The sequence below is a fragment of the Barbus barbus genome, assembly GCF_936440315.1.
Source record: "Barbus barbus genome assembly, chromosome: 29".
NCBI lineage: Eukaryota > Metazoa > Chordata > Actinopteri > Cypriniformes > Cyprinidae > Barbus > Barbus barbus.
Genome location: NC_136757.1, coordinates 1,269,157 through 1,292,420, shown reverse-complemented (window position 1 = coordinate 1,292,420; position 23,264 = coordinate 1,269,157). Strand labels below are relative to the sequence as shown.

The window sequence follows — 23,264 nt, the reverse complement described above, 5'->3', positions numbered from 1 at the left end:
CCTTCTCACACAATACACTCATATTCTTACTCCGAAATGCCCATACATTGAAGCCAAGGTGCTTTATTTTATATAAACGTTACAAATATCGCAGCTAAAACATCACTGGTTCAATATTACGTGCAGCAGTGCTTGTTTTTCTATTTGAATAATACTAAAATAGACAGACGCAGCCGCGTGACACTCGTCGGCTGATTCGTCAGCACAGCCATCACAAAGCGTAGCAAAATAAATCATCAAGGACATATGGAGAGTTCCGACTGGATTTGATCAAGCATCTACGTTGTGATAAATATTGTTGTGTAAGTATTTTAAAAACGCGTTTTCCAGTGTGTCGGATTGGTGAATGTGCCGACACGGATCGCGCGTGGCTCCTTTGTTCGATCGCTTCAGTTCCTGGTGTTATTCAGTGTGATGATCATAATTAATAAAGGACCCAGTTATTGAGCTCAAACCCTTCTGATCTGAATTAAACTCATCTCAGTGTGAATTGTTATCCTCGGAGTGAGCGTGGAGTCTGCCGCGGAGTCTGGAGTAGTAAGTGTTTAATATTAACCATAAGATCACATGTAAACTCATATTTACGAGATCATATTTTTATACTTGACACATTTATAAAGCAAAGGCGGGTTTGTATACGATAAGATACATGTGTTTGTGATCTCCTATGGTAATGGTACAGTATTGAATGCAGTTTGGAGTATCAGGTGAATACATTGTTGATGTATTTGGTAATCATTCAGTACTAAGCTATATTTCCATAATCTGATGCTAACAGCACGTTTCTGTGATTGAGCTGAATAAAGCCTAGTATAATACACAGAAGCACTCCAGTCTCTGTTTCTCCTGCAGATTCATACAAGCTAGTCTTAGAGGCGTTTTTAAGAAAACGAGCCATTAGAAAACAAATAGACTGCAAGTCTTAAAGGATAAAGTGTTTTTTTTAATAAAAAAAGAATAAGAATAGAGATTGCCAGAGTTAAAGGGTCTAAAGCTACAGGTCTGCTGTCTCAGAGAGGACTGGGAGGTGTAGGGTTACTACAATAACTTAATATATACTTGCAAAGATTCTGATACTCAGTTTGTACTGGATCCATCAAAGTCCTCTAATGACTGCTAGTTGACTTGTAGTTGCAAACTTACTTACTGTTAGTAGAATGTCTAAAGTGGTCTATCAGAATAAAGTGTTACTGTATTAGTACTGGTATTACTGCTCGATTGTGGAGCAAACGTACTGGTGCTGTCCAGTTAAATCTGTGGACTGTGCACTCAAGTAAAAGCCTCTTTGTGGTCCTCACAGATGTGAGCTGGTCCTGTTGGTGACGCTGCAGTGTGTGTTGTCGGGATGGGGCTGGACTTTGACGTGAAGACGTTCTGCCACAACCTGCGGGCGACCAAGCCGCCCTACGAGTGTCCGGTGGAGAGCTGCCGCAAGGTCTACAAGAGCTACAGCGGCATCGAGTACCACCTCTACCACTATGACCACGACAACCCGCCTCCGGCCCAGGGCTCCCCTCAGAAGAAGCGCAAGGGCCGGCCGCCGCGGGCCGCCCTGCCGGGGTCCGGTGATGGCCCCGACTCCAGCACGGGGTCAGGGGTCACGGGGCAGGGCCCGCTGCCGGGCAGCCCCGCCGAACACTCGGAGCACTCGCACTCGCCCGTCAGAGAGAGCATGACCTACGCCGAAGCCCAGCGCATGGTGGAGCTGGAGATCCGCGGCCGGGTCCACCGCATCAGCATCTTCGAGAACCTGGACGTGCTTTCGGAGGAGGACAGCGGTGCGGAGGACCCCCCGTCGACAGGGACGGCCGGCTCAGCGGCCTGCAACGGCGAGGCCGGGGGAATCGGCAAGGACAGGTCGGACAGTTCTGCGACCAATGGTGAGAAAGGGCCGCAGAAAACAGGAAAGCACAAGAGCAAAGACAAAAAGAAAGACAGCAGCTCGCACCATCACATGAACCCGCCGGTCAAGCTGCCGGAGGTGGTGTTTCGAGAGCTGGATCAGGAGAGACCGGACGCTCCCCCTCGACCCATGTCTTACTACAGGTACAGCTCTGCGCACACCAAACACTTGCTATACACATATCTGTGTGTGTGTAATCATAATTACTCTAGGAGGTGTAACAACCCTCTACAATGTGAGTAAATCACTCGCACGTGAGACTAAATCTTCACTCTGGGCGACTAAATGATGTCTAATATTAGCCACTGGCTGATAAAGTCTCAGATTTTACTCGCCGGTGTGTGAGTTGGAGGCTGAGTATAAGTTAAGCACAGATATATTTTCACTCTCTGAACACACTGCCCGAGCGCTTCACAGTTTCTCTCTCTGTCAGGCGATCTGTGCTGTTTCTCAGTTCATCTGAATGGATGCGCAGCACACCTGTGTTTGACGGACCGTGAGCTCTAGTGTGAAGGTGCTTTATCTCACACACACAATAAGAGACAGCGCGAGAGCCTCATGCAGAATCAGCACGCTGCATGTAAACGATATTCTTTGTTGTATTTTCCCATCAATATAACAGAGTTCCTTCTGGAGTTCTTCCGGGTCCTCTGGTAGTGGGCGGGGCTAATGTGCAAACAATAATCTCATTGGCTGGCGCTCGTGTATTATCATCCCTGTTTTGATTTCAGCAAATCAGTTAGAGCGAACGCAGACAAGCTGATTAATATTCATGAATCCAGCAGCTCGTTAATCCTTAGTGCGCTTCATATTGTAGTAGAATTTGTAGTATTATTATTATTATCATCTTATTATTATTATTGTTAGTTTTTCCCCTTTTTTTATACAGAAACACTGAATGACCAAAAATAAGTTCAATTAAAATGACTAATATGCATTCATACATGGTCACCAAGTTTTAATTCTAATTACTACAGTTCTATCATTAAATAATACTTCATTATCATAATATCATATTATAATGCTTGACTGAGTGATGTTGAGTGTACTTTCAGATATTTAAAAAGCTGTGCCATTTTGCAAACATTATATGTGTGTGTGTGTGTGTGTGTGTGTGTGTGTGTATATGTATGTATGTGTGTCTATCAGTCTGGCGAGTAAACAAAAAAATGTACTAGCCAATGGCGATTCTATTGCCAAAGTGTCCGTAGACGGTTGAGTAAGATGTGTGATAGGTTCTGAAGTTGGCCTATAGGATGTAGGGGTGTGTGATATTGACACAAAATAATATCTCTATGTTTTCTGGGATTTTATTGATAAGGATAATTAGAGGATATTCTGCTGAGTGTGTTATTGTGCTGGTCTCTTAAGGACTGCCGTGGACACCTGACTCCTGAAATTTCTGATATTCTTCATATTCTGTGTGATGGTGATCTTTTCCAATAAATTTAAACAGATTTTTACATTTTATGGGCATTTTTACTTTTATAAAGCCTTTTTTTCCCTAAAAGTATCCATTATCTTTTGAGTCAAATTCTTACACTTAATCAGTGAATTAGAATAATAAGACCTGGGTTACCATACCAAGCAAATGAAATCAACACCGAAGCTGCATCTGAAGTGGCATTTAGCTGTATAATGCAAGACATGATTACGTGAATATTTGTAATATGCAATTACAAATGCATAAATAATATTATCATGTATTGAACATAAATGTTGAATACTGATATTTGAAATTATTTAAATGATAAAAAGAAACATTAAATGTGAAATTAAAATCTCCAGCAGGTGGCGGCGAGTCAGTGGTAATCAGCGAGTCATTGCGATTGAACCGAATCATTTAAACGGTCGATTCATTCAGGAAAGAAACGCCGTCATGTTGCTCAGAGACGCATAACTGTGCTGTGTTTGGAATTATTTTTGTTAGAGAAATAGCGCAAAGACAGGCAATACAGTAGTCTAGACTTCACGTAATGCAACATATTTGATAATGTGAAATCGCACATCGTTAAAACAACAATTACGATATTATCGCAGATGATGTATCGCACATCCCTAATAGGATGTTGTACTTTCTAAATACAGCTTTATTTTTAATTTTGCTTTTATTTCTAGTAATGTTTTTGCACTGATAATTATTAAAAACAGCTTCAAAGATGTATTCATTCTTTATAAGGTTTTCCACATTTGTGTAGCTTTAAATTAAGGCAATTATTTAATTTAAATTGAGTTTTTTCTGTACATGAAGTGAAAGGAAAATCGATTTTTGGAAAGTATGTGTTCTGGAATGATTTGTATTATCACAGCTCTTGTTTGCATTGTAGACAGCAGTCAGTATATATACTGTAAGTGGACAAAACTAGCCGCTGCTGTCATAAACAGAGAATAAACATGAGATTTCTGGTGCGGTGTAGATTGTGCTGACAGTGTTTGTGAGTGTCTAGAGCTGTTTGTGCTTCTCTTTATATTATGGGATGGGAGCAGAGATGAAAGCTGAAAAATTGAAAAAATTTTGACTATTCAATATATATCTCAATATTTTTTGCACTAATTAAAAAAATGCAATAAAAAATGAAAATGCGCCCCCCCCCCATGAAAAAGACATGATCTAGATAGAACAGACACTGTTACAGACTGAATTGTTAATTGCAAAATTAACATATTTAAAATAAGAATAATCTAGACATCGTGACAGCTTAGTTGTTTACTAAATGAACATAAAGAATATTTAAAATCATATTTTTATATAAGATACCAATTTAAAAAATGAATGATAAAAATACAAAAATTACAAAAAGAAGAACAACAAAAACACCACATTGAGATGTAAAAGAAACACGTTACATAGAATAAGTGTAAGCTCTGTTAGCTTGCATTACCCTCTGAGACTAAATGCACAGACATGTTCTGACAAACAGCTTCAGATTTGATGTCCAATCCATTGCCATGTTTATCACTGGCAATGCAGTCCAGCATGTCAAATACAGTTTTCAATCCAGAAACCCTAGCAGCATGACAAATAAAAGTTTTATTGAAATTGTGAATGGGTTATAAACAGAAGGCATGAGCTCACTGACTGAGCTCTGCACTCATTATGATCAATGAAGCTGTCTGCACTGCACAATGAATCTCCTGTTTAAATCCTGTTTACATTTTGTCAGTCATAATGAAAGGATTTGCGATTGTGTAGAACAGCCAGTACTAATGCACTCAGCTGAGCTAGAGAGATTCATTCAGCTGTTTAAACAGTTAATGAAAACATTGTTTTGTTTTTTTTATTGAATGATGCTGATGACTGGCAGATACATTCATGAAGATATAATAGCTTTCTCCACCTCATGCCAATCTCATGCCAGCCATTCTAGAAGCAGTGTAGGTGATAGTTAACACTGTTAGGGTATAAATAATCTTTACTTCTCTATTGTGACACATATCCAAATGAAACTGCTACTCACATGAGAGACAACTGGCTGCTGGAGCGATTATTGTCAAGTTATTGTGGATTATTGTCATATTATAGAGATTAATTTTTTTGATTAAAGATTACAAGGATGCATGAATTTAACATGATGATGTGCATTGTTTAAACATTAATAATAAACACTGCAGCATTCCATTAAGAGTAAGAAGTAAGAATTGTCCATTTGGATCTCATGGTGACTTTAAAGTAAAGGTTGGGCCAATAATGGCAAATGAGGAAAGATTTGAGATGAGATTTCTGGGATTTTATCAATAACAATAATTGGACGATATTCTGCTGAGTGTGTTATTGTGCTGGGATCTTAAGGACTGCCGTGGACACCTGACTCCTGAATTCTTTGATATTATTCATATTCTGTGTGGTGGTCAGATAGAAATTAATATTTTCCAATAAGTTTAAATAGATTTTTACATTTTATGGGCATTTTTACCTTTATAAAGCCATTTTTTTCAGTGTCCATTATCTTTTGAGTCAAATTCTTACATTTAATCAGTGAATTAGAATAATAAGACATGGGTTACGATACCAAGCAAATCAAATCAGTATCAATAAAATGAATCTTTGCAATGCAGAGGAAACACCTGTTTAGATGTGTTTACACACTGTTTAATGCACGACATAAATGCATTTAACCTGCAGTTACAAATGCATAGTTTTGATATATTAAACATAACACGTTGAATACTGTAATTTGAAATAATTTAAATAATTAAAGATACTTTGAATGTGAAATTAAAACCGGCAGCAGGTGGCAGCAAGTCACTGTTAATAAGTGAGTCATTGCGATTGAACCGAATCATTTAAACGGTTGATTCATTCGAAACGAAACACCATCATGTTGCACAGAGACTCAAAACAGTGCTGTGGCTGTCGAAAGAGCGCAAAAACAGGACATTTAGTGTCTAAAATTGCAAGTCCCTTAATTAACTTCTTGTTTATTGAACTATTGTAAAAAATCTATATCACATCTGAAGGGTGAACTTGTTCTTCATCCTCCACATCCTGGTCACCATCTGATCAATGGATACGATCTAATTCTCTCAGAAATGTCTCTCTATTGACCGTAGAAGACATGTATGGTTTATTTGTGTGTGGCATGAGATATGAATGGAGCACCCTGGCGCTATACTCTTCACCCTTCCTTCACCTCCTCTCAGGTACATCGATAAGTCTGCTGAGGAGCTGGATGAGGAGGTGGAGTACGATATAGACGAGGAAGACTACATCTGGCTGGACATCATGAATGACAAGCGTCGTGCTGACGGGGTGGCACCCATCCCTCAGGAGGCCTTTGAGTATCTGATGGATCGACTGGAGAAAGAGTCCTACTTTGAGAGTCACAACAAGGTGAGATGCTTTCTAAATGAAGCTTTGAAATAGACACAAATAGGATATAGCTAGTTTAAATAGACACAAATAGGATATTGTTAAATGTTTTGACATCTGAAGCTGTGTACGTGAAACAGTGCTGATTTTTATTTAAAAGAGCTGTTTATGCTTTCATTTTCTATTGTCAAAATGTCATCATCATTGTAACTTGTTTAAACTAAATAAGCAGATGTGGATGACAGGGCTATTTGATCTGATTAAAAATCATAACAGTCATTTTAGCCAGTGATTGAAGTCATGTTTAAGACAATTATTTTGAAACATCAGGATGGGGTGGGCGATATGACCATTATGACCATTTTTGTTCTTGATAACGGTATCGTTTTTTATTTTGCTGGAAATAAGGTTGATGTGAAACCAACATTTTAAATGCTATTGAAATTTCACAATACTGATCCACAATAATGTTTCTTATTTAAGCTAGAAAAGTTATTCAGTCAAGAGCAAGAGCCATTATTTACTCATTCTAAACTATTTAATTTGACTTGGAAGTACACCACAATATATTTTTACTGAAACCTGAGAGATTTCTGTTCCATGTAACCAAAACATTTGATGCTTTAGAAAGTTAATAAAGACATTGTAAATAAGTGGTTAAACCCAAGTTTTCTGACACAATTGCTTTATAACATGAACAGATTTAATTTAGGATTTTATTCATTTATAAACATTGATCAGTGTGCAAACCGCAGCTTAAATGTGCTTGTTTGACACGCAAGAACCAATGATATTATATTTATATATATGAGATGTGCTCAGTATAGCTTTATATGTGAATAACATTTGAAATCTGTTCATCAAGTGGGAAGTCTTAGATTAAAGCACTTGATTCAAATGGACCATGAACTTTCTGAAGCGTCAAAGTATTAGTTACATGGACGATCAGTGGAATTTTGGAGTGAACTATCCCTTTAAAGGGGTCATGACATGAGAAATCAAATTAGCCTTGATCTTTTGGCATATAAGAGGTCTTTGTACCATTAAAACATCCTGAAAGTTTCATAGCTTAAAACGTCCTCCTCATTATAATATAAACAAAGCATTTATTTAATGAAGCTCCAAAATAGATGTGTGCCATATTGACAAAAAATTAGGGATGCTCTCGATCGGCCGGAGATCGGTATTGGCCGATAATCACATTTTATGACTCGATCGGTATTTGATGACGTCAACGCATGACGACGTATATGATGCATGGGGACACATGCTGCAAGTCATTGCCAGTGTGGAAATGCTACAACGTTTTGAGAAACAATGAAAAACAATGAAAAAATTCATTCAAATTCAAATATGTTTTGCATGATGATATGATGAGTGGATGGTTCATTTTTTAACAGCAGATTCAGTGACGTTAGAGCTGATCCGCGGAGCGCAGGCTTTACGGCTCCATGGGCACCGGAGCTGATCGCGCCGCTCAAATGTAGTTAATATTGCATACTTTATGATTTATTTTATCCACCCACAAATAATCAGAATGCATTTTTTTATTACCTGACCCGCGGATTATCTGCAGCGCCCATGGATAACCGTGATCAAACTACTCCGTTTTGTTCTTACTTTACTTACTTACTTTTGTCATTTAGCAGACGCTTTTGTCCAAAGCAACTTATCAATAAGAAAAAGTAACTAAAACTAAAAGTTACAACTCTATAAATACTATCTACCCACATATTTAAGAAAATAAAGAAATTAAATAAAATTGACACATGCATATAACAACATTTCAATAATAAACATATAAATGAATAAACTAAAATAAAAAGCGATACTTCTATCATATATGTTCTTTCAGTAGTTTTAATGTTTCTATTTCTTTTGTCCTCTCTCTAACATTGGATGATCAACACATTCTCATCTTGAGCAGAAAAGAAAGATAAGTTTCAAAGTTTAAATGCCAACCTAGCATATATATAAATATGTGTTCTTAGCCTACAGATTAATAATGCTAAATATAGATCAGAAACGTCTTGTTACATCTGGTTTGAGTCTAGGTTATAGATCGATAAATAGATAGAAAGAAAAATAACTATATTTGCAGCATTGTTTTTTTTCTGCTGTATTTTAGTGAAAGTAGTCTATAATTTTGCCTCTCACCGTGTTTCTGTTGTTGTTAAAATAACCGTGGCAGCTCTTGAACTTGGTGCCGGCACGCATCTGGAGAGAGAGAGAGTAAGCGCACGGAGCTGAAAGGGCTTGAAAAAAGCACGTTTAGCTTTAGATAAAAATACTAGAGTATATAGCGCTGAAATATATTTACCATAAACGACCCTGAGCACTTGTAATGTGATCCGCTCCGCTGTTTTGATGCGCTGGGGTGGGATGGATGCTGGGGTGCGGATGCACTTATAGAAGTATTTAAGGATAAAAGACTCGAGTTGCTTTTAAAATATTCACAAGTCCTTTTCGTCGAGTCAAGTAAAGTCTGGAGTCATTTCAGGTCAAGTCAAGTCAAGTCTGAAGGCTTTAAAATGCGGCTCGTGTCCGAGTCACTAACTCGAGTGCCCATCTCTGCCTTGGGTTGCATCAGACACATTTTGTTTGCATTTATTTTTGTCTTATATTAAGTGTCCTGATATACATAATGTTATGCATGAATACCATTTTAAAGGAATAATAAATAATAATTTATATAATACAGGGCTCCAAACTGCGACTAAAATGGTCGCATTTGCGACCAAAAATATTAATTTGCGAGTGAAGTTTTTGCTGAGGTCGCCACTGGCGACTATATATAATTTGCATGAAAGGACTTTTTTCCCGATTGTTTTGCGCTCACATCTTTTGTTATGTTCACGTATTAAACTTACATAAGACGATGCGCATCAAAGTTTTACTGAAAAGAGTTTCAAACAGTCCTCGTCTCTGCCGCACACAGTCTGCTGAACGCAGTGAGAGAGACCTGAAAGGGCCTGTTTACACCTGCTCACTTCATGCATTTTCTCTGATCGGATATCTATATGATTTGTTAAAACGTTTCCCCATTTACACTTGGCCACATAAATGTGTCTTCGCAAAACGGATATAAATCCGTTCTTCAATTCCCGCTTCATATGCAAATATAACGGAGTTCACGTCAATGAAAGCAATGGATAATTTTATTAATTATCAGCTAATTTCAATATCAGAGACCGCAACAAGAGAGCGCGCGGCATCAGCACTGGAAAGATAGGCTAGTCTCGCTACTTTTAATGAAGAAGATTGTGTGTTGAGCGTCTGCGGCTTACTTTCAGGTTCATTCAGTTTGCGCGTCGCTTGCTGAAGAAATACTCCGCTACTCATCCGCGGTGATGCTTGTTGCATTGCGCTGTCATATCTGACTATAACATGCCATATAGCCTATAAAACGCTCTCACACGTCTATTATTTTAATATTATGGGAGGAGTAAAATTACCATATGTGGTTTCAACAACCAGATGCATTTACACTTGTCCGGTCGATCTTCTTATCGAGATCTTAGTCTATATGCTGTGTTCTGTTAATGCATGGACTTCCTGTTATTTGAAGCGCACTTGCCATCCAGTGATCGCAAAAAGCTTTGTGCTGTCTTACTTTTTAATAAACAGAGTATCAGCTTTAAAATGCTACGAAACTCAAATGATGCGGTTTGGGTGCTCTTTAATGCGGACCACAAGCGCACACTTTGGGTAATATAAACACCAGTACCCCGCGTCCACACGGTCCGTGTATGCGTCCGGATCGCGCGAGGGAGAGTATCGCACTTAATGCTCAGGCGCGATCTCTTTAGCTCCTCAGTTAAAGCAGCAAGTGAACCCATTATATATTTCCATTTACTACTATAGTATGAAATGAACATGATCAAAAGGTAGGCAATAAGAAAACCTATAGTACAACTTACTGAAATGTTTTATGTAAAAGCTCATTCAGTGTTTCAAACTGAGGAAATGTATAAAGCTTGTAAACATTGCATTGTAATACATTTACCTCAGAATAACCACTCAGTGTCCATAAACTCATCAGTCAGCTAGAAAAATAACTATAAAGAGGAGCGTTTTGCTATATTTATGCGCTGTTGCATATTAATATTTTTACTTATTCTGTTGTACATGATTCAACTCCTCCTATAAAATTGCATTTTACTAATGAAGAAAAACAGACTGAATGTGTGAAAGACGTGACAACATTTATAGGATGCACTGCACTCAGTTGCCAAGTGATGCTTATGGTCCATGATATTGGTACAGATTCTGTGTAACGAACAATTCTTTGTGACTGTATATTTCAAGTTGTAAAAGACATTTAATTCACACTTTAAGTGAACCTAGTCCCCCGGTCGACCTGATCATCTACAAGATGGATTAAAATGCTGATAAAGCCTAGAAAAGATAAGACATAAACACATGACAAAATGATTGAAATGTTAAAATAGGGGGAAAAAATAAAATGATAATAATAAAATAAACCACTTTTATTCTGTGGCACCTAAAAAAAATAATTTGGCGCCTAAGTTTTTCTTTTATAGGAGCCAATGGCTCCTTACTCGATTTTTTTGTCTGGAGCCCTGTAATATTATTACATATGTTATATAAAGCTTGAAGCATCAGAATCGGCATCGGTATCGGCCGATCACCATGACAAGAAATTGGTACTTGGTATCGGCTGCAAAAATCCTGATCGGAGCATACCTACAAAAAATAATACCTCGATGTTTTCTGGGATTTTATTGATAAGGATAATTAGAGGATATTCTGCTGAGTGTGTTATTGTGCTGGTCTCTTAAGGACTGCCGTGGACACCTGACTCCTGAAGTTTCTGATATTCTTCATATTCTGTGTGATGGTGACTTCACACTGATAGAAATTAATCTTTTCCAATAAGTTTAAACTGATTTTTACATTTTATGGGCATTTTTACCTTTTATAAAGCCTTTTTTCTAAAAGTGTCCATTATCTTTTGAGTCAAATTCCTACAAGTGTAAGTCTCTTAACTTCTTGTTTATTGAAAAAATCAATATCACATTTGTAATCATGGTAATTTTTTGAGAAAAATGGCACTTGTCGTGTGAAATTGATTAACTATATGAAGTGGTATAAATATATACATTTTCTGCCCCCATGTCTTGAATTTGCGATCATTCTAAATGCATTTTAATAACTATGCAGTGAAAGAACACACTGTAAAGTCAAGTCTAGACTTGATCACGTAATCAGAATCAGAATCAGAATCAGAAAGAGCTTTATTGCCAAGTGTGTTTGCACACACAAGGAATTTGTCTTGGTGTTATGAGCTTCCAGTACAGAAAGTACAAACATAGTGCAGACAACATATAATTAAGGTGATAAAGAACACTAATGAAGAGAATATACAATAATTAAGTATAACAATAGTAATAAAAATAAAAATATACAGAAAAGAGACATGACCATAGACAGAACTGTGAATGTGCATGTGTCCTATGTACAGATGAAGGTTTGATGGGTTATTAACAGATGTACAGTACCGGGGTGTGTTATGTGTTGTTCAGGTGGGATACGGCCTGGGGGAAAAAACTGTTCTTGTGTCTGGCTGTTCTGGTGCTCAGTGATCTGTAGCGCCGGCCAGAGGGCAACAGTACAAAGAGAGAGTGTGCTGGGTGTGAGGGGTCCAGAGTGACTTTCTTAGCCCTTTTCCTCACTCTGGAGGTGTAAAGTTCTTGGAGGCTGGGCAGAGGGGCACCGATAATCCTCTCAGCAGTCCTAACTGTCCGTTGTAGTCTTCTGATGTCTGTTTTGGTAGCTGAACCAAACCAAACAGTTATAGAAGAACATAGGACAGACTCGATGATTGCAGAGTAGAACTGTTTCAGCAGCTCCTGAGGCAGGTTGAACTTCCTTAGCTGGCGGAGGAAATACAGCCTCTGCTGGGCCTTTTTCGCAATAGAGTCAATGTGATTGTCCCACTTCAGGTCCTGGGAGATGGTGGTGCCCAGGAATCTGAATGACTCTACTGAAGTCACAGTGCTGTTCATGATGGTGAGTGGGGGGAGAGCAGGGGGGTTTCTCCTGAAGTCCACTATCATCTCCACAGTTTTGAGCGTGTTCAGCTCCAGGTTGTTAAGGCTGCACCAGACAGCCAGCTGCTCAACCTCCTGTCTGTAAGCAGACTCGTCACCGTCCTTGATGAGGCCTATGACTGTGGTGTCGTCCGCAAACTTCAGGAGCTTGACAGAGGGGTCCTTTGATGTGCAGTCATTCGTGTAGAGAGAGAAGAGCAGTGGGGAGAGAACGCAACCCTGAGGGGCGCCAGTGCTGATGGTGAGAGTCCTGGATGTGAGTTTGCCCAGCCTCACTAGCTGCTGCCTGTCTGTCAGGAAGCTGGTGATCCACTGACAGATGGAGGAGGGCACAGAGAGCTGTCTCAGTTTGTCTGAGAGAAGGTCAGGTATGATGGTATTGAAGGCCGAGCTGAAGTCCACAAATAAGATCCTTGCATAATTCCCAGGTTTGTCAAGGTGTTGCAGGATGTAATGCAGTCCCATATTGACAGCGTCATCCACAGACCTGTTTGCTCTGTAGGCAAACTGAAGAGGATCCAGCAAGGGTCTAGTGATGTCCTTCAGGTAGGCCAGGACCAGTCTCTCAAGTGACTTCATGACCACAGACGTGAGTGCGACAGGTCTGTAGTCATTAAGTCCAGTGATTTTGGGCTTTTTGGGGACGGGAATGATGGTGGAGCGTTTGAAGCAGCGGGGAACTTCACACAGCTCCAGAGATCTGTTGAAGATTTGTGTAAAGATGGGGGCCAATTGGTCAGCACAGACTTTTAGACAGGCAGGTGAAATACCGTCTGGTCCTGAAGCTTTCCTAGATTTCTGTTTTCTGAAGACCCGGTTCACATCCTCTACACAGACTTTAAACGCAGGTAGAATGGTGGGGGAGGGAGTAAGGGGGGTTGCAGGGGGGGAAGGTGAATGTGTGAAGTGCAGATCAGAGCGGGTGTTGGGTGTCAGTCTGGCCTTTTCAAATCTGCAGTAGAACACATTGAGATCGTCAGCCAGTTGTTGATTCTCCACAGACTGTGGGGGTGGTGTCTTGTACATGGTGATGTTCCTCAGACCAGTCCATACCGACGCCGGATCGTTGGCTGAAAGTTCTTTTTTCAACTTCTCAGAGTAGTTCTTTTTAGCCACTCTGATCTCCTTTGTTAGTCTGTTCCTGGCCTGGTTATACAAGATTTTATCCCCACTTCTGTAAGCGTCCTCTTTGGCCTGACGAAGTTGTTTGAGTTTCCCAGTAAACCACGGTTTATCATTATTGAATGATAAGAATGTCCTGGTGGGGATGCATATATCCTCACAGAAACTGATATATGATGTTACAGTCTCTGTGAGTTCATCCAGATCGGTGGCAGCGGCTTCAAAAACACTCCAATCAGTGAGGTCAAAACAAGCTTTTAAATCTTGCTCTGCTTCATTAGTCCATCTCTTAACAGTTCTTAATACAGGCTTCGAAGATTTGAGTTTTTGCCTATAGGTCGGTATGAGATGAACCAAACAGTGATCAGAGAGCCCCAGAGCTGCCCGTGGGACAGAGTGATATGCATCTTTAATTATTGTGTAACAATGATCCAATATATTACTGTCTCTGGTGGGACATGTAACGTGCTGTCTGTATTTTGGCAGTTCGCGGGAGAGATTTGCTTTATTAAAATCTCCAAGAATGATTAAAAAAGAGTCCGGGTACCTTTGCTCTGTTTCAGATATTTGTTCGGCCAGCTGTTGCATCGCGGCGCTCACGCACGCGTCCGGAGGCACGTAAACATTCACGAGAATGAAGGAGGAAAACTCGCGGGGTGAATAGAACGGCTTACAGTTTATGAAGAAGGCCTCCAAATTAGGAGAACACATCTTCTTCAGAGTTGTTACATCTGAACACCAACCTTCATTTATGTAGAAACATAGTCCACCACCTCTCGTTTTCCCCGTTAGCTCCGTGATGCGGTCTGATCTGAACAGCTGATATCCCGGCAAATGAAGCATGTTATCCGGGATGTTTTCACTCAGCCAGGTTTCAGTGAAGCACAATGCAGCAGAGTTTGTAAAGTCCTTATTTGTGTGGGTGAGGAGAAGTAGTTCATCCATTTTGTTAGGAAGGGATCGGAGATTCGCTAGATGAATGCTTGGGAGCGCAGTTCGGAAGCCGCGTTCGCGGAGTTTAACCAGCGCGCCGGCGCGCTTCCCTCTTTTCCGTCTGAGCGCGCGTTTGACTAGGACCGCTGCCCCTCCGACCAATACATCCAACAAAGCGTCTGAATAATCAAAAACCGGAAAAAAATTGTCCGGTGTGTGTTGCCTTATGTCCAGTAGTTCGTCTCTGGTAAAACTGACAGTAGGAGAATAACTAAACACAGAACAAACAAACAAAAACAACAAAAGTACGGGAGCGTTCCACACCACAGCAGCCATACTCGGCGCCATCTTGAGTTTTTTTTTTTTTTTACGCATGCATCAAGTAATGCATGCGTACTCTCTGTAGGGGTGTTTTGAATGGGTTTTGCTAAATAATCTATAACGTCAAATCGCACATCATTAAAACAACAATTAGTCAAGTCAAGTCACTATTATTTGTATAGCGCTTTTAACAATGCAAATTGTGTCAAAGCAGCTTTACATCGGCTTGATATGAAGCTGGGTGGCTTTATATCAGCTTTACAGTATTTAGACGGGGAATTAGTTTGTCGATAAAGTGTCATTCTCCTCTGGCCAGACAAAATCAGCAGTTTAAATCTAGGCTAAAGCAGAATCAGATTGTGCAAAGGACTCATCTGGTTCCTGTGGTCTTGTCCCAATGGCCGTCTTGGAGACAGGGTCTTCACTGGGGATCAGTCTCTGGGGCTCATCTAGGTGTCCTGGCTGTAGAGGTCATCTCTAGGTGCTGATCCAACATCTGATCTGGATACAGTCTGGATCTGGGTGGCTACGGTGACCTCGTAATAAGAACGAAACAGACTAATATTAGCGTAGATGCCATTCTTCTAACGATGTAACAAGTACATCAGGTGTTTTGAGAAGTGTTCCCGGTTCCGGTTGACCTAATTAATGCAGCCTAACAATCCTTTAACGGATTTGAATTATAGAAATGTGATAGTGTATTATGTGTGCACCAGGTTAAAGAGATGGGTCTTTAATCTAGATTTAAACTGACAGAGTGTGTCTGTCTCCAGAACAGTGTTAGGTAGATTGTTCCAGAGTTTGGGCGCTAAATAGGAAAAGGATCTCCGCCCGCAGTTGATTTTGATATTCTAGGTATTATCAAATGGCCAGAGTTTTGAGATCGCAGCGGACGTGAAGGACTATAATGCGATAAGAGCTCACTCAAATACTGAGGAGCTAAGCCATTCAGGGCTTTATAGGTAATTAGCATGATCTTAAAATGTATACGATGTTTAATAGGGAGCCAGTGCAGTGTTGACAGAACCGGGCTAATGTGGTCATACTTCCTGGTTCTAGTAAGAACTCTAGCTGCTGTATTTTGAACCAGCTGGAGTTTGTTTATTAAACGTGCAGAGCAACCACCCAATAAAGCATTACTATAATCTAGCCTCGAGGTCATGAATGCATGAATTAATGTTTCTGCATTAGACATTGAGAGCATAGGTCGTAATTTAGATATATTTTTAAGATGGAAAAATGCAGTTTTGCAAATGCTAGAAACTATCAGAAAATACGCCTAGGTTTCTAACTGATGATGAAGAATTTACAGAGCAGCCATCAAGTATTAGACAGTGATCTAGGTTATTACATGCAAACGTTTTTGGTCCAATAATTAACACCTCTGTTTTTTCAGAATTTAGCAGTAAGAAATTGCTAGTCATCCAGTTTTTGATATCAACTATACATTCTGTTAGTTTTGCAAATTGGTTACATTTCATCAGGTCGCTAAGAAATATAGAGCTGGGTATCATGAGCATAACAGTGAAAGCTGACACCATGTTTCCTAATGATATCTCCCAAGGGTAACATGCAAAGCGTGAAAAGTAAGGGGCCAAGTACTGAGCCTTGAGGTACTCCATACTGCACTTGTGATTGGTATGATACCTCTTCATTTACTGCTACAAATTGATGGCGGTCAGATAAGTACGATTTGAACCATGCCAGTGCACTTCCTCTAATGCCAACATAATTTTCTAGTCTATTTAAAAGAATGGTGTGGTCGACAGTGTCAAATGCGGCACTAAGATCCAGTAGCACTAATAGAGAGATGCAACCACGATCAGATGATAAGAGCTGGTCATTTGTAACTCTAATGAGAGCAGTCGCAGTATTATGATATGGTCTAAAATCTGACTGGAAATCCTCATATATAATTTTTCTCTAAGAAGGAACATAGTTGTGATGATACTACCTTTTCTAATATCTTTGACAGAAAAGGGAGATTCGAGATCGGTCTGTAATTAATCAATTCTTTGGGGTCAAGTTGTGTTTTTTTTAATGAGGCTTAATAACAACCAGTAATTACCATATATATCGCACACCCGTACTCCAAAAACGGCTCATTTAAATCCAATGAGGCAAGGTGACATCACCTAGCACAGTCATTTGCATAAGCACCGCCTCCAGAGCAAGACATCAACGAATATTCTTCTTCTCAGCATAGGCTCCGCCCACCGGTGTTCATCTGCAAATGGCTGACACTTGATCGCACTGAATGCGAGTGTTGTGTCGCGTCAAAAGCAAATAGAAATGACAATCACTGCCGCTATCTTCTCTACACTGGATACAGTAAACACATGCGGTTCACTTTCTGACACAGTCCAGCGCTCGAGTCTGTCTTCAGGACAAATCATGCAGTGAAAGATCGTTCACTTTGATGCGTTTAGTTTAAACAGCTCGTTCACCGCTTTGTACAGATATTAGAAGGATCCCAGCGTAATTTGTCTGGAAATTACCATTTTATTTTGATCATGTTTTCAAAGCACTCCCATGCAATAGTGTTAGCCAATCATAACAGTGGCCGAAGCCTTAAAGGCCCTTAACAACAGGCTGTTTCAGAGAATGAGGGTTGAAAATAATAATTTTCCCACATATTTATTTAGTTTTTGTGCAAAAAACTTTTTAAGTAAACCTCAAGGAACATAATAAAATAATAATAATAAAAAAAAGCCATGTCATGACCCCTTTAAAAGGGTCATATGACGTTGCTAAAGAGAACAATATTTTGTGTATTTTGTGTAATGCAATTTATGCGGTTTAAAGTAAAAAAAACACATTATTTTCCACGTACTGTACATTATTGTTGCTCCTCTATGCCCCGCCTTTCTGAAACGCTTAGATTTTTACAAAGCTCATCATTCTGAGAAGCAAGGCGTGCTCTGATTGGTCAGTGTGTTGTGATTGGCCGAATACCTCAAGCGTGTGACGGAAATGTTACGCCCCTCACCGTATTGTGATGGCGTTTCCTAACGCTGATGAGACTAAAACAATAAAACCCATTATAAACTAGGCATTTGTTGCATCCAGTGGGGACATATTTACTGATTATAATGACTTATACTGTTTTTACGCGATGCGATGCAGCACATAAACATTACCATGTCTGCATTTGTGATCGGAGAAACGACAAACAAGCACTACTCTACACTGCTCAAAACTCGTGTTTGAATCGTCAGTAGCAGAAACGTACTTACAGGCTGTGAGTCAGAAGTGCCAGACTGTCCTTGTAAAGTTGGAATTGCCCCACTTTATAGAAACAGTCTTTGTGTAAGCCAACATTGTAGGCTACTCTCCCAGCTTCAGGAAACAGTCCTCTGTAAAATCCACTGCACACACTCTAATATTTGGGTTGAACTGTTCTGGAACAGTGTTGTAAAAAATACAACTTAACCACTGATTTCTAGTTGTGTCCTCTTTTGGAAGCCCAAACAAAGTACTTTCACTACGAAACACACCGTCTCCAAGACATGACACCAGCTGCAGCAACAATACTACAGCAAGAATAAAAATCACGCCCTCTGTCATTGCTTATAGATTTGGGCGATGTTATGCAAATCTCCCCACCCCGTGACGTAGACATGTGGGGGCGTGTTTAAATGAGTCGTTTTTAGTGATCGACCGATATTGATTTTTTATAACCGATACCGATACCAATTATTTGCATGTCTATGTGCCCGATAACCGATATGCAGAACCGATATTTATTTACTGTTATAAAGTAAATAAATGACTGCGTGAAGTAAGTCCATACTTCACTCTGGTTTTTCCTCCTTTCAGTCATCTTAACAAAACATGTTTTGAGAATTAGCAGTCCTTCATGCAGGGCTCTAGACTCATTCTTCCCACTGATCTCACTTTTGCACACGAGCACATAATTTGGTTGCAATTTGTTTTTTGTTTTTGCTACAACATTTGATTAATCAATGCATGCTGATGAACTTTTATCATAGTTTATAGTTATATGGTAACGAAAGTTTTCAACATTCAACTCGTTCTTTTTCATCTGTATTATTTGTGATTTAAATTTTGTGAACAGGAATTCCTTTTTTCGTGCGCTTTTTATTTTCAAATTTGCGATCTTGGTGTCACATTTTACAAGAAAAGATCATTGTCTGTTTTGCTTATATCTATACACCTTTAACTTTTTAAGACTAAAACAAAAGATGGATTCATTGTTATTCTTAATTAAAAAGCGCAACAACAATAAAACAGTACGTTGACAATGACAAACTCTTACATAACATTTATCAACAAAAACGAATAAGACGAGGCATGGCACAGGACACATGCTATACTATATACCGAGTATATTACAGAATGTTTAGCAAACTCTGAGGAAGCAAATAACTATTAATATATATTTTTTTTTTAATTAAGGAAAGCCTCCATAGCATAACCTGAGGTAAACAGCAAAGATAACAAGCTTCTCAAAACGAAAACAAAAAGAAAAGTAAAACTAAACTGGCTGTAGCTGACAGGACTTGCATGTTTTTTCTACAATACCACCACGTTCACCTTCTCTGGTTTAAGAAGCAGTCTTTTACTTTAGTTTGAAAACAAATCCATCCGTTGCGCTCCATCCGCGACGCGCACCTTCACGCTCGTGCTGACGCGGCGAGTATAAACCAGGCTCTACCCAGTAAGCGCTCGGCTGAAAGCACCTCTCTTCACGTGATCAGTGAAATCTGACTCCTGCTATAATGTGCTGCGGCTGGCAGCGCGCGCTGTATGAAGCAGACGCTTTGGAGCAGCGCAGACCTGGCACTCGTACAAATGCGACCACGTCAAATTTTAACTCGCAAACAATTACCATTTTGGTCGCAGTCTAGAGCCCTGTCATGTTCAATGTAATCTTCGTATTACAACAATAAAAAACATTTTATTTATAAAAAGCTTTAGCAGCAACACTAATATTAGCAGTAAGCAAAATGAACATAGAAAGTCTAATGTTTTCAAATGGAGAAAATAAAGGAAAGGAGTCATATCAACTTCATTTTTAACTACAGTTTTAGTAGGTTTATAAGCTGTTTAATAGGATAAAGAGTGAAGAATAATTCACTGGATAATGTTAATTCACGGAATAATATTCTCTGGAATATTGGAATATAACAAGCATTGTATTTTATTGCATTTCTCAACTGGCATGCTCTAAATTATGCTGCTGACAGCGCGGTTTATCTGTGCCTTTACACAGAACTATAGGCTACTCAAACTGCGATCGATCGCGGAGATAATAAATAAAATGAAAGCGGCTTCACGAGACTAATGATGAGCATATAGACAACAGAGAGAGAATTACATTCAATGTTTTTATTTCCAACATGCAATCATTCATGGCTGTATTATTTAATTCATGCAAAGTTACGTCTTTATTGGGAGAGGACTTGACGGATTATCTATGTGACTCCGACTTCACAAGACTAATAGACCACAGAGAGAATTAAATTCAGCGGTTTTATTTCCACCATGTGCTAATTCATGGCTGTGTTATTTCAGGCAAAGTTATAGCCTATCTTTATAGGGACAGGGCTTGACAGAGTATCTTATTTATCATATTTCTTAGAGCCAAGTTGCATTTAAACTATATATCAGGCATTTATGTAATACATCTAATTTGTGCATTAATGACTGTAATATTAAATAATTTACTAACTACAGCAAATCAAGTACCTGCACGCCGTTGCTGTCTCGTCTCCCCTCAGATGCGCTGCAATTGCGATCCTGCGCGCAATTCTGAAAACGTCCACAAGATGGCGGTGTTTATCGGGGAATCCGATATTACAAAACCGATATTCGATTATGGAAAAATGCTTAAATATCGGTAAAAATATCGGTAAATCGATATATCGGTCGATCTCTAGTCGTTTTAGGGGGGTGTGGTCGAGTCTTAACTTTTATAAAGAATATCTCTTTGGTTTTGAGACTTTGGTCTTTGCAACTTCAGGGATCTTATCTATGCATGAACAGCTTGTAACACTCCAAAGAGAAAGGAAAGCTTGAAATCGCATCATATGACCCCTTTAAGACATAAACCACTGCATTTATATGAATACTCGCCAAGATGGGCATTTTAACACAAGTCTGTGTGAATCTAACCATGCAAGTACAATAAGACGTGATGAAGAACTCAATTAATCATTTACACTGTGACACTGTTTCATGTGTTCCAAAATGTATACATGCCAAATTAGTATCGGTATATCGCCCACCATAAATCATGCATTTATCGAACTTAATAAAAACTTACCTGGCTGGGAGTGAGTTTGTGCTTTTAAGGAGGAGTGAAAGCCGCGCTGGATTTATAACACAAGACAATACCAGAGTGAAATGGAATGTGGCACAACAATAGTTTTATCTCAATTTATCTTGTCTTCATAATCGTTGGAAATCGTAATCGTAATTGAAATTAAAATTTGATTAAGACATAGATGACGTCCCTGTTGACATTTGGATGGTCTCATGGATTGACACACACACACACTCTCACTCTCACTCACACACACACACACTCTCACTCTCACTCACACACACACACTCTCTCACTCTCACTCACACACACACACTCTCACTCACACACACACTCTCTCACTCACACACACACACACACACACACACGTGTGATTGACGATGCTCCTCCGCTCCTGCAGAGTGACCCCAGCTCTCTGATCGATGAAGATGCGGTGTGCTGCATATGTAACGACGGCGAGTGTCAGAACAGCAACGTCATCCTGTTCTGTGACATGTGTAACCTGGCAGTGCATCAGGAGTGCTACGGTGTCCCCTACATCCCAGAGGGCCAGTGGCTGTGCCGCCGCTGCCTGCAGTCGCCCTCCAGAGCCGTGGACTGCGCCCTGTGCCCGAACAAGGGCGGCGCGTTCAAGCAGACGGACGACGCGCGCTGGGCTCATGTGGTGTGTGCCCTCTGGATCCCTGAGGTGAGTGGCCTGTGTGTGTGTGTGCTGCAGAGACCGATTCTTAAAGAACTAGGAAAGGCTGTGATCGTCTTGATCTGTGTCTTGCATATGGAGGGACTGTGATGGCGTCTGCTGAATTTCATTAATTCGCTTTTTCTCCTGCTTTGCTCTGGGATCAACTCGCATTAATGCACATTTACTCCAGAAGATAATGAGTCTTTAGATGTTGTGTTGAAATCTTTTGAGTGTGACTCCCTGTGAAATTACTGTTACAAATATTACTGTTTTGGTTTGGTTAGATTTCACTGTTTTAGATTTTGATTCACACACTCGATTTGATCTCGAATCATTTGGATATCAGGTACAGTACATGTCAGGAAAAACTAAAGCTGTAAACTATACAGGAAACCCTGTCAATTGGTGCATGACTGTAATATCAAAGGTTAAGCTTAAACTATTACATTTGATTATGTGAGTATTTTTAGATATACTATAATCAAACACTTAAATAAAAACTTAGTCATATGCAAACTTTTAAACTGCACATAAGACAGTGTTTATCAACATTTTAACCACTTAATTTTTTCTACTCCGATCTGTTGCTGAAATATAAACATTTAAATGGTAGCTGTCATAAAACCTGCTTTCATGACAGATTTATTCAAACATGCATTCAATAATGAAGAAACTAAATATAATGAATATGTAATATAATTCATATATTTAGCAAAATGCTCTTAACTAGAGTTATCGACATTGATATGCTATGGATATTGAGTGCTTTTTTTCAGGGGTAAATGTGACATTACGTGACACTTATTTTTATTTACGTCTTTCCATTGATTGATCAGTAACATGAGACACGATGCTTTCCATTTAGGCTAGTTGTTCTGTATCTTTCAACATGCCTTTGTTCATGTTTATTTTGTGTTGTAACAAATAGTAAAGAAGAAAAGATGATCGATTCATGCGCCGCTTAAACTGAGATCTGTCACGCCACATTAAAACAGCATTTATTGCTTAAAGTTTGTGATAAAATTGTCAGTTTAAAAGCTTTGTTTCTTTTCTTATTTCAAAAAATGTTTAGTTGCTTTGTGAAGCATCAACAAAAAGCAGCATAGACTGAGTTGATCTTGGGATTTAAG

The 23,264-nt window shown here is 39.4% G+C and overlaps 1 protein-coding gene across 1 annotated transcript in view; it reads left to right on the top strand.

The window, feature by feature from the left end:
• Positions 1-308: 308 nt before the first annotated feature.
• brpf1 (bromodomain and PHD finger containing, 1) overlaps positions 309-23,264 on the top strand; it is a 47,188-nt gene continuing 24,232 nt past the window's right edge. The window contains exons 1-4 of the mRNA XM_079385080.1: positions 309-537; positions 1,301-2,046; positions 6,545-6,734; positions 21,853-22,140. Coding sequence (XP_079241206.1) covers positions 1,346-2,046; positions 6,545-6,734; positions 21,853-22,140 — 1,179 coding nt within the window. The 5' untranslated portion in view covers positions 309-537; positions 1,301-1,345. The remainder of the gene's footprint in view (positions 538-1,300; positions 2,047-6,544; positions 6,735-21,852; positions 22,141-23,264) is intronic.